The sequence below is a fragment of the Corylus avellana genome, chromosome 1, assembly GCF_965113065.1.
Source record: "Corylus avellana chromosome 1, dhCorAvel1.hap1.2, whole genome shotgun sequence".
NCBI lineage: Eukaryota > Viridiplantae > Streptophyta > Magnoliopsida > Fagales > Betulaceae > Corylus > Corylus avellana.
This window is the reverse complement of record NC_142490.1, coordinates 41,996,472-42,018,990: the sequence shown is the minus strand read 5'-3', so window position 1 is coordinate 42,018,990 and position 22,519 is coordinate 41,996,472. Positions and strand designations below refer to the sequence as shown.

General features: G+C 36.2%; 2 protein-coding genes across 8 annotated transcripts; both read left to right on the top strand.

The window, feature by feature from the left end:
* The first annotated feature begins 1,864 nt into the window (after positions 1 to 1,864).
* Positions 1,865 to 8,508, top strand: LOC132170332 (ABC transporter F family member 4). 7 transcript variants are annotated; one of them, XR_009438951.2, is made up of 8 exons: positions 1,865 to 2,063; positions 2,147 to 2,224; positions 2,915 to 5,127; positions 5,946 to 6,033; positions 6,137 to 6,258; positions 6,976 to 7,076; positions 7,240 to 7,339; positions 8,121 to 8,508. XR_009438951.2 is itself a non-coding variant. In XM_059581273.2 (4 exons), exon 3 carries the CDS (start codon positions 2,928 to 2,930, stop codon positions 5,112 to 5,114), a length of 2,187 nt encoding a protein of 728 aa, XP_059437256.2. In that variant the 5' UTR covers positions 1,865 to 2,063; positions 2,147 to 2,224; positions 2,915 to 2,927; the 3' UTR covers positions 5,115 to 5,127; positions 5,946 to 6,034. The 7 variants fall into 7 exon arrangements, 2 of the variants coding, with proteins under 2 accessions (XP_059437256.2, XP_059437255.2); XR_009438952.2 differs by lacking the exon at positions 7,240 to 7,339; XR_009438954.2 differs by lacking the exon at positions 8,121 to 8,508 and having other exon boundaries at positions 2,181 to 2,224; positions 7,240 to 7,446.
* A 1,070-nt stretch (positions 8,509 to 9,578) lies between these two features.
* Positions 9,579 to 16,565, top strand: LOC132170867 (vesicle-fusing ATPase). The gene is made up of 21 exons (XM_059582004.2): positions 9,579 to 9,922; positions 10,257 to 10,352; positions 10,430 to 10,511; positions 10,598 to 10,648; positions 10,881 to 11,051; positions 11,238 to 11,392; positions 11,482 to 11,590; positions 12,032 to 12,131; positions 12,214 to 12,269; positions 12,466 to 12,531; positions 12,627 to 12,709; positions 12,868 to 13,001; positions 13,497 to 13,707; positions 13,859 to 13,990; positions 14,063 to 14,123; positions 14,239 to 14,298; positions 14,416 to 14,474; positions 14,560 to 14,647; positions 15,328 to 15,450; positions 15,594 to 15,659; positions 16,112 to 16,565. Exons 1-21 carry the CDS (start codon positions 9,762 to 9,764, stop codon positions 16,253 to 16,255), a joined length of 2,208 nt encoding a protein of 735 aa, XP_059437987.2. The 5' UTR covers positions 9,579 to 9,761; the 3' UTR covers positions 16,256 to 16,565.
* Positions 16,566 to 22,519: the final 5,954 nt, after the last annotated feature.

Here is a 22,519-nt window from a genome sequence, read left to right as displayed (position 1 = left end):
TCGGAGGACCCTTCGGCCCTCCTCTCCTCTCCCTCTTTTGCCTCCCCCCTCCCCTCCCATCTCATCGCCCTCTTTCTTTTAGCGAACTAGTCTATTTACTTGATGCCTCTAGTTTTGTGGGCGATTTTTCCTTTCCCTTCCTTTCTGCCTCTTCCCCCTCCTTTGGTCCCCCTTTTTTGGCTCTAGGCTTTAGGATTGGCCATTCTTTGCTCAATCTACTGTCCTCGCTGCACCCACGTCGTTGCTCGCTCCTCCGCCTGTCCTCTTCGGCTCCATCCTGGTTCTTCGCGTTCCGACCATTTTCCCCCCGCAACCTTCCTCCCCGACGTGGTTTCTTGTTTTATTTTCTTCTTGTATTCTCTCATTTTCTTGTTTTTTGCGAGTGTTTTTTTTTTTTTTTTTTGCTTTTGCTTTTGTTGTTTATGCTTATTTAAGTAGATACTCTTTGTGGGTGATGCTCATTGGGTTTCACTCAAACTCTCCCCTCCATTTGAGTACGTCGTCGATCTCTTCTGTACTTGCTCCGCCCACCATCCTCTATTGGGCATTTTCTCGTGCCCCCCACTGCAATGAGCTTCGAATGCCCCCTTTTGTTTTCGGTTTCCGGCGAGCCCGCGACTGGCTCTTCTTTTTAGCTGCTGTCATCCTCTTAGTATGCTTTTTTCTGTTGGTTATTTCCTTGGCTTTCATTTTTTTTGTTCTTTCTATCTTGTTTTGTTTCCATGTATCGGTTTTGTTTTTGCTTGTAATAATGTTCGATCCTCTCTTTCGATCTGCTCGCCAAACGCCATTTGGGGTAGTTGATTTGGTCCAAACCTTTAGATTGTGGATGTGAACGTTATCTTGGCTTTTGAGTCGAAGAGAATGAGTTTTGGCTTGGGGTTCTCTGCCCTCAATGCCGAGAAATAAGAGCTACCTATGCATTTGTTTGAGAATGTTTGGCGCAGATCAATTGTTTAATTTAAAAATTAGTCATAGGTTAGTGAATTTTGTTTGAGTCTGAAATGTAATATATCATCTTTGACGCTTGTAACCTCATAGTTTCGATTATAGTTGCTTCAAAGCTTTGCTCTGTGTTGTTTGAGCTTTATGCTCGTTTATCAATGAATGAGATTTGAACTGTCTCAAGAAAAAAAAGAAAAAAAAAAGAGATAAAATGTTTACTAATTAAAAATGATATAAACTTCTTATTACTCGTTGAAATAATATTCCTAGAATCCGGTTTGTAAAAGTTTTCTGTCCAAAATCCTCATCGTGGGTCTTATCATTGCTACAATTTAGGCTTTGTTTTTGGGTACATAAATTGATTTTATTAGGAAAGAAAAGTGGACCAAAACCGGAAACCTCATCATCAGAGTAAAATTGAACCAATTTGAGAATGTTTTAGCTTTCAGAGTAGCCGTTTTTATTTTGTTGGGAATCATATCGTATCTATATGGTAAAAATACACGTATTGTTACTATAAAGTACCCTTTGAATTAAATGGAGATGGATAAACAGCAAGGACAAAATGGTTTTTTAACTTGATAAAATAAATATGATGTCATTAAACTACCCATGTAAATAACTAAAAAAAAAAATAAAATTCACTCAACCTTCTAAACAAAACTCTCAATTTAATGTATTAATTTTAAAAAATTTGTAATTTCACCTCTCTAGTTAGGATTTGGAATTATTAGATAATCAAATGGTAAAATGACTCAAATACTCCTATAAACTCTATAAAATTACAAAATTATTATTATTATTGTTTTTTTTTTGGTGAGTCTGGTGACCCACTGTTTCCTGTCTTTCTACCCTCTCATCTCAACTCTCAAGGGTTTTCATTTGATTTTTTTTTTTTTTATTCGGCAGTCTTTTGGTTAAACACGTCCGACTCGGATTAAGATTTCCATTAGCGGAAAAATTATTAATTTCGATTTTTTCTGTCAGAAGCAAAAAAGCCCTAACCTTTATCCTTCACTCCATTTTTCTTCGTTCTACGGCGCCTACGCAGCTCAGCCCTCATCACGCCGCTCCGATCTCCACCGGACCACCGCTCCGGCTTTCCGTTCAGTTCTCAGGTTTCTCTCTCTCTCTCTCTAACAAGTAACACGATTAACGGTCTAAGTTTCTAACAAGTTTCTCTCAAATATCTCATTCTCAGGTTTAGTGTTTTCTAATTCTTACAAGTTTCACAGAATCACGGTTTTCAGCTTTTCATCGAATCATCTCTCCGTCTAAGGTTTGTGCTTAACTTTCTTAGTTTTGTACCAAATGAAAAGCTTTTACGCATTAGCAATTGCAGGGTCACGTTAATCTGGATATGCATTGACTTATTGAGGAAGAAAAAGAGGTTTCTTGTTTCCGCAATTGTTGTCTGTTTAGGGGTTATATCAAAAGGCAGTATAGCAATTTGAAATTATATCAAAATCTCGAAGTGAAAAATTGGGGAATATTGAAACTTCAATTGCTGTGGTTGAGATCTGCCTTTTATTTGGGTTCAGTTTTGTTTGAATTCTCGAAGCCCAAGTATTTGAATTCTTCAAGTTGTTTACAGAATGAAATTGATAGTGTTTCTTTGCCCCAGTACTGTCATTTTTAACTGGTTTCTATTAGCTCTTTATACTTGCTCGATATTGTCAATCTTAGTATTCTCAACAAAATCTACATTGGAAACTTCTTGTTTTCAACTGAATAAAGCATATTTTTGTAAGCTGTCGTTGAATTCTATGTTTCCTTGCTTTATCTCTATAGTTTCTTTTGAAATTGATGGCGCATATCAGTACATTCTATTTTTAATTCTTTATCATGTAAGCTCCCATGCGAAGGCCTAATGTGGGTCTAAATATATGTTTTGTGTTCATGATGAACTTAATTGAGATCACTCAAGTTGATAGAATTTCATACCTTTTAGTTATTTTGTTCTCACCAGATTGATTGCTGCAATGGGAAAGAAGAAACCAGAGGAGAACGGTGCAACCACCAAAACTAAGGGGAGTGGCAAAGACGTTTCAAAAGATGGGAAGAAAGAGAAACTTTCGGTGTCGGCAATGCTTGCCAGTATGGACCAGAAACCTGATAAGCCTAAAAAGGGCTCTTCCTCTTCCTTGGCCGCTACTACTATTAAACCTAAGACAAAAGCCGCCCCAAAATTGTCATCTTACACTGATGACATTGATCTCCCTCCGTCTGATGATGAGGATGCCTTTGAAGAAGAACTGAGTGAAATCCAGAAGCAACGGAGGAGTGACCCAAAGGCACTTGAAATATCGATGAGTGAAAAAGAATTGAAAAAAAGAGAAAAGAAGGATGTGCTTGCTGCCCATGCAGCAGAGCAGGCAAAACAGGAGGCCCTTAAGGATGACCGAGATGCTTTTACTGTTGTTATTGGTAGTCGGACCTCAGTTCTTGAGGGAGGTGATGAAGCTGATGCCAATGTTAAAGATATAACTATAGATAACTTTTCTGTGTCAGCTCGGGGTAAAGAGCTTTTGAAGAATACATCAGTAAAGATATCTCACGGGAAAAGGTACGGTTTGATTGGACCCAATGGAATGGGAAAGTCTACATTATTAAAGCTCCTTGCTTGGAGGAAGATTCCAGTACCTAAGAATATTGATGTTCTTTTGGTTGAACAAGAGGTGGTTGGTGATGATAGAACTGCTCTTGAAGCAGTTGTTTCAGCCAATGAAGAGCTGGTCAAGCTTCGAAATGAGGTTGCATCTTTGCAGAATTTTTCTTCTTCTGCTGAGGGTGAGAATGAAGTTGAAGATAGCTATGGGGATGATGCAGGAGAGAAGCTTGCTGAGTTGTATGAAAAGTTGCAGATCTTGGGGTCAGATGCGGCTGAGGCTCAAGCATCAAAGATTCTTGCTGGATTGGGTTTCACCAAGGGAATGCAGGGTCGTCCAACCCGATCATTTAGTGGTGGCTGGAGAATGAGAATATCATTGGCTAGGGCACTTTTCGTGCAACCAACACTATTGTTATTGGATGAACCCACAAACCATCTTGACCTCAGGGCCGTTCTATGGTTAGAGGAGTACTTGTGTCGGTGGAAGAAAACACTTGTTGTTGTCTCACATGACCGGGATTTCCTTAACTCCATCTGCAATGAGATAATTCATCTCCATGATTTTAAGCTTCACTTATATCGCGGAAACTTTGATGAGTTTGAAAGTGGGTATGAGCAGCGCCGCAAAGAGATGAACAAGAAGTATGAAACTTATGAGAAGCAAATTAAAGCAGCCAAGAGGTCAGGGAGTCGTGCTCAGCAGGAGAAGGTGAAAGACCGGGCTAAGTTTAATGCTGCAAAAGAAGCATCCAAGAGCAAGGTAAAAGGAAAGGTTGATGAGGATGAGCCTCAGCCAGAGGCCCCAAAGAAGTGGAGAGACTACAGTGTGGAGTTCCACTTCCCTGAACCTACTGAGCTCACACCGCCACTCTTGCAGCTAATTGAAGTCAGCTTCAGCTACCCAAACCGTGAGGATTTCAGGCTCTCAAATGTTGATGTAGGTATTGATATGGGAACACGTGTTGCTATTGTTGGGCCGAATGGAGCGGGAAAATCTACTCTCCTGAATCTTCTTGCAGGTGATTTGGTTCCATCTGAGGGTGAAGTACGGAGGAGTCAGAAGTTGAGGATTGGGAGGTATTCACAGCACTTTGTGGACCTACTAACAATGGAGGAAACACCAGTGCAGTATCTTCTTCGTCTTCATCCAGATCAAGAAGGACTTAGCAAGCAGGAGGCTGTTCGCGCAAAGCTTGGAAAATTTGGACTCCCCAGCCATAATCACCTCACCCCAATTGCAAAATTATCTGGAGGGCAAAAGTCACGGGTTGTCTTCACTTCGATTTCCATGTCGAAGCCACACATATTGCTATTGGATGAGCCTACAAATCATTTGGACATGCAGAGCATTGACGCACTGGCTGATGCACTGGATGAGTTTACTGGTGGAGTTGTCCTGGTCAGTCATGACTCTAGGCTCATATCACGTGTTTGTGATGATGAAGAGAGGAGTGAAATTTGGGTTGTGGAAAATGGAACTGCGAGTACTTACCCTGGAACATTTGAGGAGTACAAGGAGGAGTTACAAAGAGAGATCAAACAAGAGGTCGACGATTGATTTGGCAGCTGTGGCAAGTATTGACATTTCAAATCATATACTGCAATTTCCATTGCGCATGTTTTTGTATTCAATTTTTTTAGTGCAATAAAACAGATGAATCTTTGTTTTGTTACTCTTGAGTGTAATCCCTGTATTGCGGATGTGTAGAAATTACAAACCTTATTACTTAATTAGATGTTTTTTTTTTTTGATAAGTACTTAATTAGATGTTCACGCGTTACCTGGGCATTTTTGATCTCATGCAAGCTTGTCAACTTTTTTTGTAATAATGTTGCTGTGGCTTTCTTGGTTATAATACTAATTTTTCCTTTTCATTTTGATGTTATCATATACTTGCTGAAATTTTTGCATTGAATTCCATGTCATGGATTGGTAGTACTATGATGAACTCTGAACTGGTTGGTTCTTCTGTCTTTGTTTTGGTTGCCAAAACTCAACTACTGGTGAAATGGATTTGCAGCTCTTGGAAACAAACAATTGAGCTTGCTTCTTCTGGTCTGTGGAGAACAAGTGTTAATCTCTCATAGGGAACAAGAAAATCCCACAAGGCTATTGTAATTCATTTGTTAAATTTGCAACTCTCAGTCTATGTTAGGCTGCTATTTCTTTAGGCAATTTTTGACAGCAGAGCTATGATCTGGCATCTCCTATCCAATGAAAGGGTGGAGGATGAGGTCATGGGTTCAAATCTCATCTACGGGTAAATGAGCTGTAAATACCTATAAAAGAAAGAAGTAACATTTGGAGCTAGATGGATGCATTAAATCATAGTACTATTTTGGTGCAATGGTTAAAAGTTGTTTTGCTTTTTTGTCCATGATTATTCAGGTCACAATCACTGGCTGTCCAAAGAATGATGACCGGCTGATTTCATAGACAGCCTCATGTGTGACAATTTCTGATATCTTCGACCATGGTGTTTTCTTCAGCAACTTTGTGAATTATGATTTGATGAATGGTAGTTTTCTGACCTTGCTGAAGTCATAATTAATAGTTCATCTTGTGATTTTTGTTGTTAGGGAAAAAAAACACTTCTGGTTATAGGGACAACGAGTGAAGTTGGCTTCTTAGATTCAATTGGTATGATGCTTTTTCTATCACTTACCATGTTCCTACATTGAAGACAGATGATGCAAAGAAGGTAAATTATTTTCATGCTATTCTTTTATTGTCTTAGATATATAGTGGTTGTGGTGTTCTTCTTATTTGACTTTCTGTTGCTGGATAGCATCAACTTTCCATCAATGTTAGTAAATTAAACAATAGGAAGATATTATAAAGCATGCTTTCGTAGTGGTTTATGTAATTTCTTTAAAGATCCTGAAGTTTATGAATGTGAGATGCTGATTTTTGTCTAGTTCTTGTACACTTGCTAATTTGGACATGAGGATGGATTGGTCTGGTTGTGGTACACTTCTTAGGGCCTGAAATAGTCAATTTAACCTTCAAATATGTAGATCTACATCCTTGGAAGGAGTTACTGAAACTTAATGAAATACTACATGGATTATGACTTGTGCAGGATAGGCAAATGAAGTTTTTATTTCTAATATCTTTAAACTTTGAACTGGGAATATTTTAGCCTCTATTTTTTTTCCCTTATTTTAAAATCGTTTTTGTAAATTGGCGGGTCTTGGCAGTAATGCCTTGACATGGGAGAAAATATGATCAGCACAGCAATAGAAATTAAGAGAAGAGAAATGCTATATGGTAGACCCATCTACGGCCATGCTAGGCTGGGCTGATGTGGCAGGGTCTAGTCAGCCCTGCCAAATCAGCCATTATTTAAAAAAAAAACTCAAAAAAAGGAAAACAATGTCTCTTCTCCCAATTCATTTGATGCCTAAAAAACTCTCAGCTGTCAGGTCCTCTTCTTTGAGCCCTTTACCTTCCTCTAAAGCTCTCAACTTCCTCTTCGCTGTCGCTGCCGTTGTAATCGCTCCGTCCTCCAGCTTCCAGGTATAAATCATCTCTCATTCTTCTCGTCTCTTTCTTTGTCACTCTCAAATCTGGACGCTATTTTTGTAGCTCTTTCTCTATATCTCTCCAACTCCACCGTTTTGTCTTTCTCTGATGATTTCTCCATATGAAACATTTTTTCTGTTGGTGAAAAATTCAAAAGCCACCTTTGGTATTTGTCCATGGAATGGAAGCTCCCATGCTGCTTGTGCTGGGCTGAACACTGGCTTCCCTTTCCAGGTTGTGGCTTTGATTTCTATGCTGTAAGCTATCACACTTGGCTTTAGAGAGTTTTTTCCTTTATTGGTGGCTAAAATTTTTCTGTAGTATGTGCATTTTCAACCATTCCTTTGTCAGAGAGGCTCTTAGCGTGCTTCATCCTCATACAAAAATATGTGGTGATATATTTGAGCAGTCAACTGTTGGACGTATGAGATTCCTTTCAAGGTATATTATTCTCATTGTTCTCAAGTTATTTATACATTATTTCTTCAATATTAAGGACGTAACTAGGAATTTAGGACCAGATTGCACTGTTATATTGTTTAAGGATGTCATCATTAATAAAGTAAAATTTTAAAACAAATTTTTGGAAAAGATCCCCCGGGTGCATCTTTGTTCATACTTTTCATGGAATGGAACAAGTCTATAGACTTTGTACATGACAAAAGTTTTTCTCCTTATTAATTAGGAGAAGAGTCGTCTATGTTGATTGTTAATTAATTATTAAAATATTAATTAAATAATTAAATTTGTATTTTTTTATCAGCTTAAACTTTTGGACATCTGATTACTATGAGAGTAGAGATCCTAATTTGGAACATGTCTCCACATTTTAGTCCTATGTTGAGCTCATAAAGTGTTAAAATATTAATTAAATAATTTTTTTTTTTACTATTAGCATCAACTCTTGGTTTTTTATTTTTTATTATTACATAGTTCATCCAATGATTGATTTTTGTTGATAACTGAGTCTCATTATTCTTAGCATATAAATAAGAAGCATGCAAAGAGTAACATGATTACCATACGTGTTTTTGCAAGAATGACGAGACTTTTCAAAGGATGATTGATTACATGACTCAATTGTTAAAGTTGCGAAGGCCAATTTGATAAAGGAGATGACTTCTGCATATCAGTTATATATCTTGAATTTAGCCATGGATACCACAGATTCACCAAAGGAGCGACTGATGTTGGTTCCAAGTGTTGAGGTTTGTAATTTGAGAAATGCTATATGCACTTTTAAGTCTACATCCTCGAGTACAAAATTCTTGACTTGACAGTAAAATTCACTATTGGATCAAAAATTCAATAGTGATCCGTTCAAAATCTAATAATGACCACGTCATGTAGTGTAGACTTGGGAGTGCATGCAAAATTTCTCTTTTATTTTGCAATAAAGGAGCGTGCTGCACATTTTTTAGTGTTCGCTCTTATTAGTGCTTACTCTCCGACGTAGCAATGAAAATTATAATTGGATGAAATAATAAATAAAAGTACATATAATATTCAATAGTAATTTTTACTCCATGTCAGAAAATCAACACTTAAAAAAAAGTGTGCAACATATCTATTGCAATATTAACGATCACTTAGAAGTTTTCTCTTGGTCCGCGACCAAAGTTTCTACGCATTCCTATCTCTCTCTCTTTTCTTTCTTCTATACGTATCAAGAGCCGGAAAGACCTGCATTGACCCTCCTTCTTTTACTTTGCTACCTCATAAATTAAATTAAAAAAAAAAAAAAAGTTCACTCAGAAGTTTCAAAGAAGAAGGCCAAGAAATGGCGGGAAATTTATCGTGAGAATCTTGTCGTCAAAGTCATCAATACCATTTGGAAGAAGTGGTCGGATTCTCACGCCAATGACATTGACTTGGAAGGTTCTCACAGCAATGACATTGACTTGGAAGGTCTCCGTCATGGCTGTTCTACTTTCTACATCGTTGTGCGTGTGCTTTTTGTGAGCAAAAATGTAATATAATTTTATTCACCATTTATTCAAATAATATTTACGTGACATTTCTAACTATTATTGATTTTTTTATTTAACAAGAAATAATCCAGAAATGTACGTGATACTGGGGGTGCATTTCTATTCTCTAACAATAAGTGTCGAACAAAATGACCATGTTAATTCAAAAATGACAGCAGAAATAATTCTAATTCTTCTGAGAAGTATTTATTTACAGATTTGTGTGGATTAATACTCATACAAAACAAGTTATTTATTTAAAAAAGTTATGAATCCTGCATCCGTAAAGAAGTTTCCCTTCAATAATTTCTGCCTTCTGCTTTAAGTTTAACAAAACCCAATAAAATAATAAGCTGCTTTGCATGTGAGAGCGCTTGTGATATCAATGATCACTCGGAAGTTTCAAAGAAGAAAGCGAAGAAATTGCAGGAAATTTGTCAGGACAATCTTGTCCAAAGACATGAGTACTAATTGCAACAGTGGTCGGATTTTCACACCACTTTTCTTCATGCACGTCATTGAAAGATTGGAGATGACATTGACTTGAATGTCTCCATCATGGATATTCTTTCCTACAAACCGTTCTGCACGGCTTTGTAAAGCCAGCTATTAAAGCTCATGGAGATTTAGAACGCGAAATCAACAAATCTCTCCATCTAAAGCTTACAGTGTTACTTGTTTGTTAAGCAACCACTGAGTGGATTGAGAAATGGCAGCTTCGGCGAACATGATCGTGACGAACACACCGGCGTCAGACCTAGCACTCACCAACCTTGCCTACTGCTCGCATGACGATCTCGAAGGCTTCGCTGTCCCTGACACCAAGCTCTTCCTTGCTTCAATCGGCGATTCCTTCGTTCTCTCTGTTTCATATCCTTTTAGAAATTCTTGTCTATTTTTCTCATTTCTTACATGTAATTGAAAATTGCTTTAATAGTTTAAGAAAACCATGAATTGACTCATAAATTTGTTAGTTATGTATTGATCAAGTTTTTGCATATGCTATTTGCTCTTCTAATTATAAATGCCATTTTATTCAGAACCTAATTCGATAAAAAGTGTAGTAATTACCGCGAATTGTAGTGTTGATTGAGGATGTGAATGCGTTCATTCATTTTTTGATCTGATTAATATGGGATTTGGAGCGACTTGTCGATTGGTTTGTGAAGAGTTGTCTTTTTTAGTGGCCTTAACTGAGATATACTGCTCATGAAAGCATAAGCAGTGGCCATATTGCTCTAAATGCGATTCAGCGTCGGCATGCTAAAGTTTGCACCAGCGATTCGTTATCTGTTAGCAGGTTATTCAATACCAATTTGTGTTTGTCTTTCAATTGAGCATTTTCCGTTCCTAACTATGTTGTGGTTATTGCTTTAGATTTATCCCGCCTGATAATTTCGAGCTGGCGTTGCTTACACTTGAGTTGGAGTTTCTGAAAAAGGGGAATAAAAATGAGCAGGTATATGGAGTGGCAATCCCTGTTTACCTTGGAAGGTTTTGGGTTCAAAAAGTTTATTTTTATTTTTTAATCTTTTCCTTTTGTAGGTTGATGCTGTTCTTCTGGCTAACCAACTTAAAGAGAGATTTATCAACCAGGTAAGCTGTAATTGATTGAGAATTTGTTGTAAATAGAACTTTTAGGAACCTGGGTTTCACTTGTACTATATATCAGAATTTGCTCTACAGCATTGTTGTGTAATGATCAAATGCTAAAAAAATTAGTATTAATTAACTTGATATAAAAATAGGTAGTCAAGAAACAACATGCTTGTTATTTTTTGCGTAAATCTTTTTGGGTGATATCAATTATTGGTCTTGTTGTATGCAGGTCATGACAACAGGGCAAAAAGTATCGTTTGAGTATCATGGAAATAACTATATTTTCAGTGTCAATGAAGCTGCTGGTGAGGGGCAAAAAAGCTCTAATGCCCCTGAAAGAGGGATGTTTTCAAGTGATACATACTTGGTCTTTGAAACATCAAGTGATAGTGGAATCAAGGTTGTATTTCTGTCTTTTATTTCTCTTAGCTGTCTTGTCCTGGCTAGCTTTAATAATATTGAACTACTGATAAGTTTAACATGATAATCGTTTATGCAGAACATTCCTATGACACTTGCCTTGAATTTATAGTTTGATCAATTTAATATCAAACGTTAAATTCATAACTTGTACTTCAATTTGCAGATTGTCAATCAGCGTGAAGCAGCCGGTAGCAAGATCTTCAGGCAAAACAAGTTTAATCTTCAATCACTTGGTATAGGTGGCCTAAGTGCAGAGTTTACAGACATATTTCGAAGAGCCTTTGCTTCTCGTGTTTTCCCTCCCCATGTGACAAATAAGTAATATTATTCAAAGTTCATTTTTGTTTTAATTCAAGTCAGTTTTATCTGAATACATGCTCTTATTTGGAAATCTCTTGATCTTCCAGATTGGGGATTAAGCATGTGAAGGGAATGCTGCTTTTTGGGCCTCCTGGTACTGGCAAAACACTTATGGCTCGTCAGATTGGAAAAATGTTGAATGGGAAGGAACCGAAGGTTTGGATATAGTTTATATGTATATATATATATATATATATTCACTTTTTATATACTGTTTGAGGCTATAACTACGACAAACCCCTCCCTTTTTGAAGTTTTTGGTGATTTGGTGTGTAGAAAAGGCTTCTCAAGCACATGATTGGCTCACAAATTCTCATCAAGACATGTCTGTTATGTTTCCTTTGAATGTGCAACCTAGTGCATGTCCACCTTGTGCACTTCTGGTTTCGTCATGGTTTAAATGTCAATAGTCACTATCCATTTTGGTATATTCAATTTGCATGTGAGCATATGATGTTAGAACACAACATGTCTGAATAATGTCGATAACAGAAATGAGTTAGTAGTGTTTTGTGCTTCATAAGATGGTGAAAATCTATGCTTGCAGTTGATGGACCATCTTTTTTATTTTCCCCTCTTTTTGGTGAATTGTAATAGATTGTTAATGGACCTGAAGTTTTGAACAAATACGTTGGTCAGAGTGAAGAGAACGTTAGGAATCTTTTTGCTGATGCTGAGAAAGATCAAAAAACTCGGGGTAAGGGAGATATACCAACCAAGTGTATTTCTGTGTTAGTCTTTTGACGATCACTAATAAATCATGTTCTTTTACTTTTCAGGCGACCAAAGTGATTTGCATGTAATAATTTTTGATGAAATTGATGCTATTTGTAAGGTATGTAAAGGGACATGATATTTTGAGTTTTATTTAAGCACACATTTCCAACACCAACATAGATTTCCGCCTGAGATCTGCATAGTTTAATCTATAAAAGAAAAAGTTCTCACAATTGAGATTTAAGGTTGTCTAATTATGTAATCCAAGTTTTTTAACCAAAGGAATGAGCATAATGCGTGTTCTCCATGTGTAGGCAAGAGGATCACGTTCAGATTGTTCAGGTGTTCACGATAGTGTTGTAAACCAGCTTCTTACTAAGGTTAGTTAAGAGGTTTCTTTGCTTCTTGAATCTTGCAAAATCAATACAAGTTTTTCTCTGCCAATATCAGCGCTAAGAGATGACTTGCTTTCCAGATAGATGGTGTGGAGTCTCTGAATAATGTTTTGCTTATTGGAATGACCAATAGAAAGGATTTGCTTGATGAAGCCCTTTTGAGGTCTCTCACTCTCTCTCTCTCTCTCTCCCCATGCAAACTTGGATTTTATTTCATGAAAAGGCATGAAAAAACAGGTCATAGTGGCCAAGATTGCCAAAGTAACTCTTGTTTTATAACAAAATCAATAATCTATTCTATTATTTATTCTTGATGTATAGACCAGGGCGCTTGGAGGTTCAAATTGAGATAAGCCTTCCTGATGAAAATGGTCGCCTACAGATTCTTCAAATTCACACCAACAAGATGAAGGAGAATTCTTTTCTTGCTCCTGATGTGAACCTTGAAAAGCTTGGTATGTGTGTTGGTGACATATGCTTGTGAGATGTACTTATTCATCTATTGCGTGGCTGAAGTGACCATTAAATGGAGACTTTACCATTTCTAAATCATATTAGCTGACATGTTTTGATTAGTTTGAGGACTTAATTTACACTAGAAAATTCTTTTGGCTGGTTTGGATATTCAAACTTACGAAAAATTTTATAGATCTATGCGGTTAAATGGATATTAGAATAGTTGAAAGCACCAGATGATTTCAATAGCAGTAGAAATCAAGAATTGAAGACTTAAAAGGGAACTCAGGAAGAGAAAAAATAACAATTAGCAAAGAGAATGACCCTAGTCGCTCCAAAGAAGCAAATATAGAAATAACTTTGAAAGACTTAAATAAATATCTTCAAATATTATGCCTGATTTTTTCCATTTTTGTACTGATCTTATTCCTAAAATATTCTTTAAATATTATGTCTGATTCTCTTGCTTCATTTATTCATTTTTATGAGTGCAGCTGGTCGTACAAAAAATTATAGCGGTGCTGAACTCGAAGGTGTTGTTAAAAGTGCAGTATCTTATGCTTTGAATAGACAACTAAGTATGGATGATCTTACCAAGCCAGTGGATGAAGAGAGTATTAAAGTTACTATGGATGATTTTTTGAATGCCGTCCAAGAGATAATTCCTGCATTTGGAGCCTCCACTGATGACCTTGACCGGTGCAGGTATAGCTTCCAACTAAACTAGATAACGATTCAGCAATTTGGGAATGTTTTAGCTTTCAATGTAGTTAAACTCACATCATATTGTTATCTCCTTTTGAGATTTTATAATTTTAAATTCAAGCCAAATCTTATTTACTAACATGGTTTCTAGACTTAATGGCATGGTGGAATGTGGTGATCGAAATAAGCAAATTTATCAAAGATCTATGCTACTTGTGGAGCAAGTTAAAGTGAGTAAAGGAAGTCCGCTTCTTACTTGCCTTTTGGAAGGTCAGAGTGGAAGGTATTGCACGGTTTTTTTCTGTTCAAATGACTTTGTTAATGGCAGATTTTTAAATCTTACCGTTTTGGACAGTGGAAAGAGTACAATAGCATCTACTGTTGGCATTGACAGTGGTTTTCCTTATGTCAAGATAGTAAGTTACCTGATCTATATTGTTGATATTATATCTTTTTATTTTACAGGAATCATGGCCTCTTCTACTGTCACTTCCATATATTATCTAATCTTTGTGTTCTACATTTGGTTAGGTCTCAGCAGAAGCGATGGTTGGTCTTCCTGAGTGCGCTAAATGTGCACAAATTGTCAAGGTTTTGAGAACACTACGATTTTGAATCGTTCTTACGATCTTTTTGTAAAGGTTTTAGTTTCATTGATGATGGGGGCCAGAAATTCCTGAGCCTTATTTATAATGTATTCTTTGATAGGTATTTGAGGATGCATACAAGTCACCTTTGAGCATCATCATTCTTGATGACATTGAAAGGTACTAAAACCTGCTGATTTGAATCTAATGAAGTTTTATAATTCTAAGTCTCTTGGGATCTGGTGTACTTTAAACATTTATGCAGGCTACTAGAGTATGTTTCCATTGGGCCTCGTTTTTCGAATCTAGTTTCTCAGACGCTAATGGTCCTGCTCAAGCGTCTTCCTCCAAAGGTTTCTCTTTTTCATTTGTCTTTACTGCCTAGAAACTGTTCTTATAAATTTGTTTCCTACTATACTATTAACAGGTGAATTTCCTGAAGAATAACTATATCCCAGTGGCATGGCCAGACATTTTTCTTGAGGGAGGCCTAGCTAAATGTATCTAGAACTTCTAAATCCAACAGATAACCTATACAACTTTACTAAGTCTTGATCCCAACATATATGAAGGAGGAATAAAGGAAGAAGAAAAATATGAATTCTTTCTAGATTAGTAGGTTGCAATTTTTGAGAACAGAGCTAAGATCTAGCACCTCCTATCTGATGAAAGAGTGGAGGATTAGGCCATAGTTCAATCCCATGTTTGAATAAATGAGTTGTACTTACCTATAAAAGAAACTAGCAACTTTTCTGGAGCTAATAGATGCATTAAATCATAATACTAGTATGTGAGACTATGGTGAAAGTTGTTCTGCTGTTTTGTCCATGATTACTCATGTCACAATCACTGGCTGTGCAAAGAGCATTTGCGGCTGGCTGAATTCGTAGACACCTTTATATGTGACAATTTCTGATATCTTGGGCCATGGTTTTTTCTTTAGTAACTATGTGAATTATGATTTGGTTAATGGTAGTTTTCTGACCTTGCTGAAGTCATAATTACTAGTTCATCTTGTGATTTTTGTTGTCAGGGAAAAAAACTTCTGGTTATAGGGACAACGAGTGAAGTTGGCATCTTAGATTCAATTGGTATTTGTGATGCTTTCTCTATCACTTACCATGTTCCTACATTGAAGACAGATGATGCAAAGAAGGTAAATTATTTTCAAGCAATTCTGTTCTTGTCTTGGATATATAGTGGTTGTGGTGTTCTTATTTGGCTTTCTGTTGCTGGATTATACTACCATTTAGCTTCAAAGTTTGGATGTATGTTAATCTACTCTTTTTCTCATCGCAGGTGCTAGAAAAGCTGAATGTTTTTGCTGATGAAGACATCGATGCAGCTGCAGTGGCCCTGAATGATGTAAGTTATACTTCATCACCCTTTTGACATATTTCTCGGGTCTTTTTTTTTTTTTTTTAAAAAAAATGTTTCTCATTCACTCTTCCTTTATTTCACCGAAAAGAATCAATGAAAATCAGGAAAATCCAACAATCCTCCAACCGGTCGTTTAAACCAATTACTGTATAGTTTCCCGGGGACGTATCATGAATTTTGTTCTTTTTAATCCTTTTTTTTCTTCGCGTTTTTGGGGGCCGGGTGTTGAATATTTGTTTTAGTTTCTGGTCCTTTCTAGGAGCTCTAGCTTTAGATCTGTGAACCATTTGAAATTTACTCCTGCACTAATATGCCTAACATGTATCTTGATACAAGCATTATAAATGAACATTGTTACAGAAGAAATGAGTAGCAAAGGAATGGACATTGTCATTCATACTCATTTTTCTCTCCTTTTGTTTCATTTCTCTTTGTAGATGCCTATCAAGAAGCTCTATATGTTGATTGAGATGGCAGCCCAGGGTGAGCATGGTGGAGCTTCAGAGGCAATATACTCTGGCAAAGAGAAGATTAAGATCTCTCGCTTTAATGATTGCCTTCAGGATATTGTTCGAAACTAGTTTCTGCCTCGGAAAATCAGACCACAAAACCATCCCTCGTATTTACTGCAATGTTCTATTTTTCTCTCCCACCTTTTACTATTTCTTATCCATTTGAGTTTGAGGTTTTCTCTCCATGTCGCCTTAACTAGAGTCAGTTTCTGACATAGGTGCTTCACACCATGTTGGGAGAGTTGTGTTCTGAGATGGAAATTGGTTGTAAACTTTGTTGGAAGTAAGAGGATTCTGAACACAGCTGAAATGTACGTATGATGATGATTTGAGATTCTACTGTTTGTTTGGGGGAATTTCAATATATTTCTTTTACTCTTCTTCATACTCATTTATGACACCCATGCCACACTGGTTGACATAGTGTGTTTGAAATGACTTCTTATATCAGACACTTGAAAAAAAAAAAAAAAAAAAAAAAAAAGTCTTAAGCGTCATTTTTCTAACAATCTTTCAACCATCTCCATATATATATATAGTGCAATAAAAAGACCATTTTTTGCTCATAAAATTCCTAGGTGACGAGGCCACAGGTTCCATCTGTAGTTGTTGTGGTCCCACCCACTGATGGGCCCATTATCTCTTGCCACCTACGACTTTTAAGGCAAAAAATAATTTTTTTATTGCACTATAGCATATCTTTTTTTTTAAATCTCCTATTGAATTTGTAGGACCTACATGTAAACCACAAATCCAACGATGAATTTGAATCCATTTGAAAAAAAAAAATATGCTTAAGAGAGTAGCTTGGTAATTGGCCGAAGCTCGAGAAAGAAGGAAGAAGCAGTGGTGGTAGATTGCATGGAACCATTTATAACCTTATGCGAGTGACGGGCTCCTAATATGGTCGGCTATTGAAACGTTGGTTCGAACCTACGTGAACCAAAGACCCAACCATGGTTTGGTCTGACGCTGAGGCCATCAACGTCGGCCATGTTAAATCCTTGCATATTCCAAAAGATTAAGTTTATAGAAAATTATTGATTAATTTAATCATTTAATTTATAGGAGAAATTTTACTTAACTCTCCTAAACTATCTATATTTTTGCAATATTCCTTAAAGTTCAAAAACTCTTGATTTAGTATATCGGATTTAAAAAACTTTGCAAAATCGTATCTCCGGTTAGGGTTTGAAGTTAAATTTGACTGCCAAATGGTGAAATGACCATTATACTCCTGTAAACGTTGTGAAATTACAAAATTACTTTTAAATTACTATTATTATTATTATTTTTAAAAAAGTGAAACGTATAAAGCGTGGTTATGATTTAATAATAAGAGAATCTCAAATTTTCTAAATTTGAGGAGATCTTGATCCAAATGAGAAACAGAGACGATAGAGATTGAGAGGTAATTGTAATTATTTTCATGTGTTTGGAAAGGAAGATTAATTAGCCCGAGTTTGATAATGACCATAATTTCCTTAATTGTTCTCTTCACGTAAATAAGGAAAAGCTCAAAGATAATCAAGTAATCTAGATGAGCTTAACTTCAATATGGTCAAAGGTTTTTTGCCCACCACTCAAAAGCTGACACCTCAGCTTAGAACAAAAAATCAAAATGAAAATAAAACACCATATTATTCCTCCACACAGCCATTTCAGTCTCCTGCCGCCACCTCTCGAAACTGTTGCCGCCCACTGCCTCCGTGTCTCTCTCCGTTGGCCCCGTGGGGGTGGCGCGCGGCCACCCCCAGCCCATGGGTGGCCCGCGAGTCACCCCTAGGCCATGGGGTGGCTCACTGGCCACCCCCAACAATTCTAGGGTGGCTCGCCGGCCACCCCATGGGCTGGGGGTGGCCGCGCACCACCCCGCCAAGGGGCTGATGGAGAGAGAGAGGCGGACGGCAGCGGCAGGTGTAGACGGCTTAAATGTGGGAGGATTAATCCTGTGTTCTGCTAGCATATATGTTTTTTATATTTTTCTTAAATTGCTGATGTATCATATGGTGATTGGTGGGCAAAAAACCCATGTTTTCTGCCATGACCGTATAAAAGCAACCCTCCATCTAGATATAGTGAATGAAAAGTAGTTATTGATTAAAGAAACATTTGTTTAATTAACCCTTTTGGATCACGTTTAATATGTGTTTGGGAAGGAAGATAGCGAGATTAATTATGAGCATATCTCCTCGTTAACTTCATGCAAATAACGGAAAGTTAAATGATAGACGTGCATTGAATGAAAGAGAAATGTTAATTTTACATATCTTTTGTCTCTCTTAAATGAAAAACATACATAAATCTATCATTAAATTTGTAAAACTCATAGGTGGGTTCTACAAATTCAATAAGAGAACAATTTTTATAAGGACTTGGCATAAACCAGGTACTTGTGCCCTCCAATAAACAAAAGACACATCAGCATATTACACTAAATACCATAAGAACGAAAGCACAAGATCAAACCCCCTTTCCCCATTCAATCAGCAAAGAGCCACCGCCTCTCCTCCATGTTCTTCCGCCGCTCCTATAAGTCCTTAAAGTACGCTCTCTAACTCTTTCTCTCTCTCTCTCAACTTTTTCTAATTTTCCTTCACTTTCTTGCTCTCCAAACAGGAAACGGGTGTTCTTCAAGTTGATTAATTTGAGCAAAGGTTACATATAACTTGATCTGTGTTTGACTGGTTGGCTTAGGAGATCGAGGACCGAGGTTGGGATGAAATTTTCACATCTTTTTGAGAGAACTTCTTGGGCTGAGATTCTGGGACCATCACCCCAACTTCTGGCTTTAAAATTATCATTGGATAAAATTCAATGATCATCTATCACAAATTTAATATTTATTTTAAAAGCTACATTAATTTTGGAGGGACAAAAAAAAAAAAAAAAGGAAATATTTTTTTAACAAAATAATATATATCCACTTAACATTTCAAAAAAAAAAAAAAAAAAAAAGGTCTTCCTTCTACTACTACTATTTTTTTTTTTTTTTTGACATATCCACACAAGGGAAGGGGGAGGAGGAATTTGAACTAGTAACCTCCACTTCATGAGGCGTGGTTCACAGCCGATTGAGCCACCCCTTGGGGACTCCTTCTAATATTACTGCTCGACATTAAGATGTATTATTTGAGTATAAGTTTGGATGAAATTATTAAAAGTTACTTGAGATCCGGAGTTGGACTTGATATAGCAACACTACAAACCTGAAAGTATGACAATGACGGCATGCTTGACATTAAGATGTATTATTTGAGTACAAGTTTGGATGAAATTATTAAAAAGTTACTTGTGATCCGGAGTTGGACTTGATATAGCAACGCTACAAACCTGAAAGTATGACAATGACGGCATGCATCTTTCTCCTAGAAAAGTTGACAAAGAAGTTTTATGAACCTAATATAAGGAGTGGATTAGATCGGAGTTGTTAGAAAGTCTTTATCTAGGGAATTTCACAGTGATTCTTCTTGTTGCAAAGAAAAAGAATAGGTTACTTGCAATGAGCCTATCAATTTCTTAGCAAAAATGTAATATGGAAGATAAAATATGGCATTTTTGTAGGGAGAGCACTCCGACTAATTTGAGTTTGTCTTAAACCAAGAAGCTTGAAATTGATATCTTAAAGGATTTCAAACCATATAATAAATTATTGACAAAATAAACTAAGCACTTAATAGGACTTATGGAAAAAGGGTATCTTTCAGCAAATCAGAGTTATATATCTTAAAGGATTTCTTGAAAACAAACCAAACACAATCAGGCCGATACTGGCCGAATGCTGCAAAACAATAAAAATAAAAGGGATAAATGAATTTTCGGTCTTTGTGGTTTGAGGTTTTGACAAATAGCTCCCTTAGTTTTACAAAGTGATTAATCACTCCCTAGGTTAACACACAAAAAAAAAAAAAAAAAAAAAAAAAAAAAAAAAACTGCACAAATTGGTCCATACCACTAAAAAAGTTGACAGAATCCGTCAATAGCTATATCAGCGTCAATTCTAGTGACACGTGTCACTCAATAAAAATTAAAAAATATTTTAAAAATTTGAGATAGTATATAGTAGAGTAGAAATTCTTTGGGGTGAAGAAGATTCATCCTTGATGGGGTCCTACCTAGTATAAAAAATAATATTTTTATAAAGCTTTTAAATTTCTTTGGCGTTACGTACGTACCACGAACCTCCCAACATATAAGCTGGCGAGTGGCGTCAACTTAGTTATGATCACAGAATAAAGAGCATATTGAGATAAAAGCATATCAACATTTTAACGCATGCAAGAACTTAGAATATTATTTTATGCAAATTATTTTTATGATTATAATTCTTCTAGTTAGAATATAATAATATTTTAAGAATAATGTTTACTTGATGAGTCGTGGACTCATATTTTTACTTGTAAAAGCATTGTTTTACAAAGTTTGAACACACCGAAGCAGTAGACAAAAGCTTTGAGGGTATTGGGATTTTGATATTTTGGCTTTGTAAATATAACAAATGTAGGAATTATTGATAGGTTATGATATTTATTTTTACTTTTTTATTTTTTGAACAAACGAGTTATTTTCATTGATATAAAATTAATTTGGAGCAAAATGCTCTATTATACAATGTAACACCCCAAGTTATTAATGTATTCTTAATAAAAAAAAAAAAAATTCTCCTATTATAAGATCACCACAGAAACATAACATCATCCGAGTGCTAGTATTCAATACTCTCATAAGCAATAAAGTTACACAGTGTATGCTTGTCCCAAGTGATCTACTCTATAGAATGGAATCTCAGACACTTCTACTGCAGCTCCTCCTAGTCCACAAAGCAATAAGCCAAAGTGTCCCTGTCATTAGGCCAGATGATTGGGTCTTTAACAACTAAGAGGTCCACTGATACCCCTGTCCTCAGTACTACGATATATAGGGCAATCTGAAAAAGATGTATAGGGAAAATGGGTGAGTTCGATAACTCAGTAAGTAGCCACAACACCAAGATGCTATAAAACATGCTATGCAGATTTTTATGCCATAATCTCAATCATACACAACAATAATTAGTAAAATGATTAACAATTTACGCAAGAATGGCAAGTAAGTTATAAAATGAGTAAGCACTTCCTTTTACTTTTCTTTCAAAATAATTGTTTTACCCTTTGACCCATAGCTGCAATTTTACCATGATCGGCACATGTTGGCTTGGTTATCCCGTAGGACCTATAGGCTCATCCTGTCGTCATAGGGGAGAGCTACCGGGTTGAGAATTTTCCCTAGGTGAAGGCCACTCGGCCGGTAACACACACCTTCTTGTAACCGTCCTTCGGTGTGCTTGCCGTGCTACCCATACGATCCGGTACCGATTGTTACTATAGCAGTGCCTCAGGGTTAAACATTTATAAGCATGAATGCACATGTAACAATTCATATGATCTTTTAAGCTCTTCTATAATGGTATAACATAATGTACATATAACAATTCATATGATCTTTTAAGCTCTTTTATAATGGTATAACATACTAAGAAACTTTGTGAGCTTCTTTCATTCATAATCGCATTCATGCATAACTCATAAAAATGAGGTCATTGTAATATGTAAAATCATTAAATCATGCCATATGATTGAATAAAACTTTGCATTAAAAATATGAAAGGAAGTGCAATTGAAAATCATGTAAGTGGATTCTTTATAAAATCCCCAACATTTTTCAAAAGATTTTTAATCAAATCGGTTGGAGTTTTTGGTGTTGTATCCTTTACCTGGCATCGCATGTCCTTAATCGGTTGGGGTTTTTTAGTGTTGATTCTGCATTCAACTCACAATTCCTACAATGGAGGTAAAAAGTATCTTAGTCATCAATTCATTTATTTTTAGCCAAAAACATTACAGTGACATCGAACCCCACCATGCTTGATTTATATGCCTCTTATAAAATTCTAATAATCAACTCAACTAAGGCCTTATTCCAATCAATTGTTTTACACTAAAATTAATAGCCAAGGTTATAATATTCTTATTACTTTAAAATCATCCGACTACAATTAACAGCTTAAAAAGTCTATCTAGCCATAATATTGCTCTCTTCCTAAGCCATTTAATTCACCAACTTACTCCCAATATCAAAAGCTTAGAAATATTTACAACAATCACTCTAATTATATGACATATTAGCACCTAAACTCAATAAGCACCAACTTCTATGGATCCCATAATAATTTATGGTCAATTAACACTCTAAATAAAATTAACCCCTCCAAATAGCAATCCTAGTGTTCATACTCTAAAAGCCCCAAATTTAATTTCAACTACAAAAATTAGGGTTTATGCCCATATTTCCACA

Coding starts and splice junctions, on each gene's coding strand:
- LOC132170332 (XM_059581273.2), top strand. CDS start 2,928: ATGGGAAAGAAGAAACCAGAGGAGAACGGTGCAACCACCAAAACTAAG.
- LOC132170867 (XM_059582004.2), top strand. CDS start 9,762: ATGGCAGCTTCGGCGAACATGATCGTGACGAACACACCGGCGTCAGAC. Junction 14,124..14,238: donor GTTTTCCTTATGTCAAGATA/GTAAGTTACCTG, acceptor ACATTTGGTTAG/GTCTCAGCAGAAGCGATGGT. Junction 15,660..16,111: donor CTGCAGTGGCCCTGAATGAT/GTAAGTTATACT, acceptor TTCTCTTTGTAG/ATGCCTATCAAGAAGCTCTA.